The 8,585-nt window shown below is 41.6% G+C and overlaps 1 protein-coding gene across 2 annotated transcripts; it reads left to right on the top strand.

Annotated features, from left to right (window-relative positions):
* The first annotated feature begins 805 nt into the window (after nt 1–805).
* LOC140068733 (uncharacterized) lies at nt 806–6,782 on the top strand. 2 transcript variants are annotated; one of them, XM_072114137.1, is made up of 7 exons: nt 806–1,048; nt 2,475–2,562; nt 2,686–2,750; nt 3,222–3,306; nt 3,430–3,494; nt 5,502–6,181; nt 6,694–6,782. In XM_072114137.1, exons 1-6 carry the CDS (start codon nt 1,042–1,044, stop codon nt 6,083–6,085), a joined length of 894 nt encoding a protein of 297 aa, XP_071970238.1. In that variant the 5' UTR covers nt 806–1,041; the 3' UTR covers nt 6,086–6,181; nt 6,694–6,782. The 2 variants fall into 2 exon arrangements, with proteins under 2 accessions (XP_071970238.1, XP_071970239.1); XM_072114138.1 differs by lacking the exons at nt 3,222–3,306; nt 3,430–3,494 and having other exon boundaries at nt 807–1,048.
* Nucleotides 6,783–8,585: the final 1,803 nt, after the last annotated feature.

Here is an 8,585-nt window from a genome sequence, read left to right as displayed (position 1 = left end):
CTTGGTAGGGCGACAGTTTACACTAGTGACCGATCACTCTCCCCTCACCTGGATGAGTCAGGCCAAAGAGAGGAACGCCAGGGTCACAAGGTGGTTCCTAATGCTGCAGAATTTCAAATTCACGGTAGAACATCGAGCAGGAAAGCTGCATGGGAATGCCGATGCCCTGTCTCGTACCCACTGTCTGATGGCCAAAAGTGTTCGCCCCCACAGGGTCAAACAGAGGGGGAGGGTATGTGAGACACTGAAGGGGTTAACTGTGGATGGGCGGTATGTTTCCCCTAGGTTTTGCTATTATGCAAGGCCTTAGTGCTGAGGTTGGGTGTCCAGCACCTTGGACACAGGTGATGGGAGCAGCCTAATCAGTCTTTTTTTTTAAACCGCTCAGCAGAGCTGGAAGGGTTGTCTCTCTCTGGAAGGAGGCTGGAGAGCACACAGCCCTGACCTCTGTGCCTGGAGCAGCCAAGTGATTTTGTATAGTGGTGAGTTAGTGGAATACTTGTATAGTTAGCACCCTGACGGGTAGGATTTTTTGTTTATTTAATGCCTGAGTGTAAAGGCTGTTTTATTTTGCTGCTACAATAAACGCAGGCGAGACCTGTTTTGGACTAAACCTTGGTGTCACTGTCTTGAACTGCATCACAGCACCCCGCTACCACGGTCTCTACTGGGCCAAATCCCCACAATATGTAAATTCCTAAACTCTCTCTTCTTCTTCCATAGAGTTCCCGAGCTACACTGTAATCCTCCAGCTATGTCACCAGCAATGGTTGTACCACCATCACATACACTGCCCTTTAGTTCAGGTCCGGTAATAACTAGTGGTATTCTAGAATGGCCTTGGTCTTTTATAATAATCTTATATTCTATGCTAGTGTATACATTATTCCACATACAGAAGGATAGAATGCATCAGGCTGTTGCTCAGGGCAACGATGACATCACAATGGGTAGTGATGATGTCACAATGCTCAGCCGCCTATATATTCGCCGCACCGCTGACTGAGGCCTCAGTTGTAGAGTGACTGTTGATGAAGCAAGATGTTTGGTAAGTGTCTCTGGATATTAGTAGTTAATAGTTAATTAGTAGTAGGATTTAAGTAGCTTCACAGTAATATTTCCTAAAGTAGACATTTGGGTTTAGCCTAAAAGAAGCTGAATGTGCAGATTTATTATTTTATGATTATAATTATTATTCTCCTTGACATTGAATGGATCTTATGGACACTGAGCCCATAAGGATATTTACACCTCAGAGATTTGTTATAGAATTTCTGTGACTTAAAGGGAACCTGTCATTTAAATTTAAATTAGCCCACTCAAAATAAATACTTAACTAAAAACTATAATTAAAAAACATTGCCCTAAATGGTTCCTTTCCATGTTAAAAAAATCAGTTTTTAAACTTATATGCAAATCAAGTGATGTGAGCCCAATCGCACTACGTGCATGTTAAAGAGAACCTATCAGCAGAAACCAACCTAATAATCCACTTTCAGTATTTTGTCAAGTATCTTAACACATTCCCCATAATGTATATTTCATGACCCAGTGCTGTGTGGCATCATCAGAAAACAAACTTTTCAATGAGTAAATTGTAAATTGGTTGTCAGAACATCCCGTCTGCTACTGAATCTTTGCTCGAGCCACCATGGGAGCAGGAGCTACTGCGCATGCGCAGAGCTCCATATGCTCCGGGGGTACAGGGGCAGCCTCTGCACACGCATGATCCATCTATGTAGCTCTACAAACTAGGGGGCTACACTGCTAGGGCTAAGTAGTAACCTTAGCCCCCAGTACTTGGCCAAGTCACTTGATGCCCCAGTAGCCTCTGCAGATAATTTACATATTAATTAGATTAAGTTTTTAAACAGTCATATTAAGTTACAGTAAATTCCAGAATAAGGATGAGGCTGCCAAGAGGAATCTACCGTCAGATCTACTAATGGTACATTCCTGACGGTAGGATTCCATTCATAGTTGTGTTCTTATCAACTTTTACCATAGAAATCAGAAGCCCAACAGTGACCCTCAGGTCGGCCATAAGTATAAACCTATTAGAGAATGACCTCATACATGGAACAGTGACGGCTAACAATGCTCTATAATATTCCACATTCCAGACACTTATATATGTCATCAAATAATGGAAGCTTAACAACCAAAAATAAGTTTATTATAAATGAGATTCCCACCAGAAATAATACAATAATAAACTATTTGTAACTCATAGTTAATGGGGTTATCACATTATCTATAATGGATAATCCCCTCCACCACAGCAAAGACAGATACATAAATGGACAAAATGCAATCTCTTCTGCAAAAAACAAGACTTCACATCCCTACACTTGTGTCTGTACGCAATCTAATGACTGAGACAGTATTATACGTTTTGTACAAGGACATTCTACAGTATGAATTACATGATTGCTAAACAATGATGTGTGATGTCTGTCTTTTCTCTCCCATAGATCTCAGTGGCGCAATGATTCTTGTCGTGCTCGCGGCTGCAGCGCTGATAGTGATCCTTATTAGTATTGGACTGGCTGTTCTAGTCTGGTAAGTTACTGACCTTATATTATTATATTTTAGAATGAAGACATTTTCTATTATTTTATCTTTCCTTTTTCTGTAATTTACCAGTATGACCCTAGAAGCTTTTCCCTTCTTTCTACCCCTCAGGAAAAAAATTAAAGCTCAGAAAAATGACAACGATGAGCTCCAGGAAGTCTTAGTCCATAAAGCAGGTAAGGATAATAATGTAACCGCTATATGTAGTCTCTATGCTGAGATCAGCAGCTGTAACCACACACTAGTCATGTATAGTGTAGACCACATAGGTAGGAGGTACATATCTTATGTAGGATATAACATCATAAGGTGAGATCTGTACCAATTGGGAAAACAGGGAACTGTCCTGTAGCTGTTTATGTGCAACTAAGGAACTAGCGACATGTAAGATCGCACCCCTCGTAGTGTATGTATGTAACTGTAACGCTAAGTCTCTGAGTGTAACAACTGCCGGAACACTATGTAGAAAAGAATTTCCTCACAATGGATCAATAAAGTACTATTGTATTGTATCGTGTGGCATCGTAGGGACTGCTGCCCTATAGAAATGGTGAGCAGTACAGCGCGCTGCTTCACTGTACATCTTAATTTTAGTAAATAAAGATGAGGGATTGTGGTTTGTCCATTGACTGATGTTTTCTCCATAGGAAAAGAAGATGAAAAACCAACAGAGGCTTCTGAACCTGCTTCTATAAATCCTGTTATTGGTATTGTACAGGCTGTAGATGCCTTGTAAGTTACTGACCTTATATTATTATATTTTAGAATGAAGATATTTTCTATTATTTTATCTTTCCTTTTTGCTTAATTTACCAGTATGACCCTAGAAACTTTTCCCTTCTTTCTACCCTTCAGGATAAAACAGAAAGCTCAGAGCGATAACAACGATGAGCTCCAGGAAGTCGCAGTCCATAAAGCAGGTAAGGATAATAATGTAACCGCTATACGTAGTCTCTATGCTGAGATCAGCAGCTGTAACCACACACTAGTCATGTATAGTGTAGACCATGTAGGAGTAAACATAGGTAGGAGATATCACATATCTTATGTAGGATATAACATCATAAGGTGAGATCTGTACCAATTGGGAAAACAGGGAACTGTCCTGTAGCTGTTTAGGTGCAACTAAGGAACTAGCGACATGTAAGATTGCACCCCTCGTAGTGTATGTATGTAACTGTAACGCTAAGTCTCTGAGTGTAACAAGTGCCGGAACACTATGTATCATTCTTTATTGCAGGAAGATTCAGAGAAAAGAGATATACATACATTTTATAACAATTAAAGTTATATAGCATTACATAAGGAATTCGTAACAGTAGTAACATTAATTTAGTTATCGAACATTAGTATGTAGACAATGACAAGCTCGGGAAGAGCGCATAAGGTAATTCGTATCAGTGAAATGTGTCAAAGCTTCAATGTTTAAGGTATAAAATCTATAAAATTTTTAATAATAACAAAAACGGATAGGGGACTAGAGTCAGGGAAAGAGAGGGTAAGGATGCGGGTGGGGGGAGGTTATCCAGATGATCTATATTATTATCAGTACAATTTTATTGGTGTATTTTAATTAGTCTGGGAGAGAAAGAAATGCTGTTGTCTTTTGGAAAGCTATCCACGGGGACCAGGTTTCTAAGTATTTTTCGTGAGTTGTTTTACTTTCCGCCAAAAGCTCTTCCATTTTTTGTATGTGGAGTATTTCTTGGAACCACTCCGTGATTGATGGAGCTCTGGTGAGTTTCCAAAGTCTTGGAATCACCGATCGTGCTGCTGTAAGCAGGAAGGAAAGCAATTTGTGTTTATTGTGGTCTAGATGATCTGGGAAGATGGAGAGAAGTAGTATGGAGGGATCATTGGGAATCGTGTGGTTCAAGATTTTTGAGATTGTGTCGCAGACTTGAGTCCAGAAAGGTTGTATAATTTTGCATTGCCACCAGATATGGGACATGGTACCTTCAGTGAGCTTACATCTCCAGCACTCGTTGGGACTGGAGGGGTAGATTTTATGGAGCTTGGACGGGACCCAGTACCACCTAGAGAGGATTTTGAAATTGGTTTCCTGAGCTTTGACCGAAGGTGATTTGTGAGTGCGAAATAGAGCTTTGGACCAATCTTCTTGGGAGAGTGAGATGTTAAGCTCCTTTTCCCAAGAGTTGATGTAGTGAGCAGGGGAAGTTGACCATTTGTCCAGTAGTAGATTATAGATTGTTGAAATGGTGTGAGTGATTGGCGAGGATGAAATGCAGAGTTCTTCAAATGCAGTTAGGTTTCTTTGCAGGTTGAGTTTGTTCTTGTGTTTTATGTAGAAATTTGTGAGCTGCATGTATTCCCATTTGGTTTTTGATGAGAGGTTAGTGTTTTGATCTATTGAAGGTAGGGATCCTAAGTTGAGCAAGTCTCTAAATCTTAGTGGTTTTTGGTGTGGTCTGAGTGGTTGCAGAAAGTCTGCTGCAAAGCCTGGTGGGAAATCCGGGTTATCTGAGATTGGAGTGAGAGGGCCGTGGGGTTCGGTTAGTTTGGTTATGTCTGGAGGTTTTTGTATTGTCTTCAATGTGTGGGCAGCTATCAGGGGAAGATTGTTTAGTTGGTGGGGGAGTGAAAGTGAGCTGGATGACCAGGGTAAGCCTGACAGTGGGAAAGGTGAGATGTCATTTTCGATTTTAACCCATAGTTTGGTGTCTTGGTGAAACCAGTCTAGGATTCTTGAGAGATTTGACGCATAAAAGTGTGCCGGAACACTATGTACAAATCAATTTCCTCACAATGGATCAATAAAGTACTTTTGTATTGTATCGTATTGTAGGGACTGCTGCCCTATAGAAATGGTGAGCAGTACAGCGCTGCTTAACTGTAATCTTAACTTTAGTAATTAAAGATGAGATTTTTTTCTGTGGTTTGTCCATTGACTGATGTTTTCGCCATAGGAACGGAAGATGGAAATCCAACCGAGGTTTCTGTACCTGCCGCTGTACATCAGAGATATCCTGTGACTCTTACCCCGAGACAGATAGACATCTTGGAGGGTGAGGACTGGCTAGAAGATGACACCATTGACGCCGCCCAGGAGATTCTCCAGAAACAATTTGAGGCAGATGGACTGCAGTCCTGTGTAGTGGCAGAACTAGGATATAAACCAGTGTCTGGCCCATCATCAGTCCAGATCCATCATGATGAACAGCGCCGGCACTGGTTCACCTCCTGCTTCAGGGATGGGAGAATCCTTATTGCTGACAGCATGTACAGAAGTCTGTCACTTGAAGGGAAGACGCAGCTGATAGAACTATACAGTCAGGTTGCTCTTGACCCCCTGGATGTTGTGACATTTCTAGATGTTGATCAGCAGCCAAACAACAGTGACTGCGGCTTGTATGCTATAGCCAATGCATACGAGCTTCTGGATGGGAATGCAAGCTTGATGCACGCATATGAGAACAGCGTGATGAGAGCCCACCTCGCCATGTGTCTACAGAGGGGGTTCTTCAGCCAATTTCCCAGAAAGGGCTGCTAGAAATTCCTGCAAGGAGTGAGAAAGAAGAACTTCTCCCAAGTCATAAAGATACCAACAACGTGACCTGCAGGAGGAAGGAATTCCTGATTCCAAATGGTAGGTTTCCATTCATAGTTGTGTTCTTATCAGCTTTTACCATAGAAACTAGGAGCCCAACAGAGACCTTCAGGGCGGCCATAAGTATAAACCTATTAGAGTATGACCTCATACATGGAACAGTGACAGCTAACCATGCTCTATAATATTCCACATTCCAGACACTTATATATGTCATCAAATAATGGAAACTTAACAACCAAAAATAAGTTTATTATAAGTGAGATTCCGACCAGAAATAATACAATAATAAACTATTTGTAACTCATAGTTAATGGGGTTATCACATTATCTAAAATGGATAATCCCCTCCACCACAGCAAACACAGATACATAAATGGACAAAATGCAATCTCTTCTGCAAAAAACAAGACCTCACATCCCTACACTTGTGTCTGTACGCAATCTAATGACTGAGACAGTATTATACGTTTTGTACAAGGACATTCTACAGTATAAATTACATGATCGCTAAACAATGATGTGTGATGTCTGTCTTTTCTCTCCCATAGATCTCAGTGGCGCAGTGATTCTTGCCGTGCTCGCGGCTGCAGCGCTGATAGTGATTCTTATTAGTATTGGACTGGCTGTTCTCCTCTGGTAAGTTACTGACTTTATATATATATATTTTATCTTTCCTTTTTCCTCAATTTACCAGTATGATCCTAGAAGCTTTTCCCTTCTTTCTACCCCTCAGGACAAAACGGAAAGCTCTGAAAAATGACAACGATGAGCTCCAGGAAGTCTTAGTCCATAAAGCAGGTAAGGATAATAATGTAACCGCTATATGTAGTCTCTATGCTGTGATGAGCAGCTGTGACCACACACTAGTCATGTATAGTGTAGACCATGTAAGAGTCCACATTGGTAGGAGATATCCCATATCTTATGTAGGATATAACATCATGAGGTGAGATCTGTACCAATTGGAAAAACAGGGAACTGTCCTGTATCTGTTTGTTTGCAACTTTGAAACTAGCGACATGTAAGATTGCGCCCCTCGTAGTGTATGTATGTAACTGTAATGTAAAGCCAGTCTCAGAGTGTAACAAGTGCCGGAACATTATGTAGAAAATTATTTCCCGACAGGGGATAAATACAGTACTATTGTATTTTATTGTGCCGTAGCGAATGCTACCCTATAGAATTGGTGAGCAGTACAGCGCGCTGCTTCACTGTACATCTTCATTTTAGTAAATAAAGATGAGGGATTTTTGTGGTTTGTCCATTGACTGATGTTTTCTCCATAGGAAAAGAAGATCGAAAACCAACAGAGGCTTCTGAACCTGCTTCTATACGCCAGAAAAATCCTGTAATTGGTATTGTACAGGCTGTACATGCCTTGTAAGTTACTGACCTTATATTATTATATTTTAGAATGAAGATATTTTCTATTATTTTATCTTTCCTTTTTGCTTAATTTACCAGTATGACCCTAGAAACTTTTCCCTTCTTTCTACCCCTCAGGATAAAACGGAAAGCTCAGAGCGATAACAACCATGAGCTCCAGGAAGTCGCAGTCCATAAAGCAGGTAAGGATAATAATGTAACCGCTATATGTAGTCTCTATGCTGAGATCAGCAGCTGTAACCACACACTAGTCATGTATAGTGTAGACCTTGTACAAACCTATGTGCAAAACAATTTCCCCACAGGGAATCCAGGGGCATAACTAGGAGAGGCTGAGCCCGATAGCAGATTTCCGCATGGGGCCCCCCTTGCTTTGAAAAAAAATGGTAAAATAATACACATTTCTACAATCAATATATAAATGTCTGTTACAAATCTGCAGAGCATCTCCTGGCTGATCGCTCCCAACGATCGCTTGGTGTGCTTAGTCTCCTCCTCCTGGGTCCCAGTTCGGTCCTCAGTCCCCGGGATGGCTTAGTCCTATTGCCGGCCTGTTCTGCATGCTTTGTGGCTTGGGTTGCTCTCGATACCCGAGGCCCCGGAGTCTCACCATCGATGTGTTCAGTCAGTGTGACAGGATGCAGCCTGGGGATTGTTGCTGTTACTGTGTGAGGTGATGTACATGGTGGGGATCCAGTGGGGCCCCGGGGCGGAGGAGCAGCTTCTGTGGGAGCTTGAATGGCGGACTTCCAGTGCACCGACTGTGATGGCCGTAGTTACTCCACTGAGGGATTCAATAAACTACTATTGTATTGTATCGTGTGGTACCGTAGGGAATGATGCACTAAAGAAATGTTGAGCAATACAGTGCGCTGCTTAACAAAGATTAGGTTTTTTTGTGGTTTGTCCATTGACTGATGTTTTTCTCCATAGGGAAAGAAGATGGAAAACCAACAGCGGTTTCTGGACCTGCCGCTGTACCCCAGAGATATCCTGTGACTCTTACCCTGAGACATCTTGGAGGGTGAGGACTGGCTAGAAGATGACACCATTG

Source organism: Engystomops pustulosus, chromosome 7 (assembly GCF_040894005.1).
Source record: "Engystomops pustulosus chromosome 7, aEngPut4.maternal, whole genome shotgun sequence".
Classification (NCBI taxonomy): domain Eukaryota; kingdom Metazoa; phylum Chordata; class Amphibia; order Anura; family Leptodactylidae; genus Engystomops; species Engystomops pustulosus.
The sequence above is the reverse complement of the archived record's forward strand: the minus strand, read 5'-3'. Positions and strand labels throughout refer to the sequence as shown.

Excerpts from the sequence above, each read along its gene's own strand:
- LOC140068733 (XM_072114137.1), top strand. Across the intron at positions 2,563-2,685 it reads GGACTGGCTGTTCTAGTCTG|GAAAAAAATTAAAGCTCAGA; the intron begins GTAAGTTACTGA and ends TCTACCCCTCAG. Across the intron at positions 3,495-5,501 it reads AGTCGCAGTCCATAAAGCAG|GAACGGAAGATGGAAATCCA; the intron begins GTAAGGATAATA and ends TTTTCGCCATAG.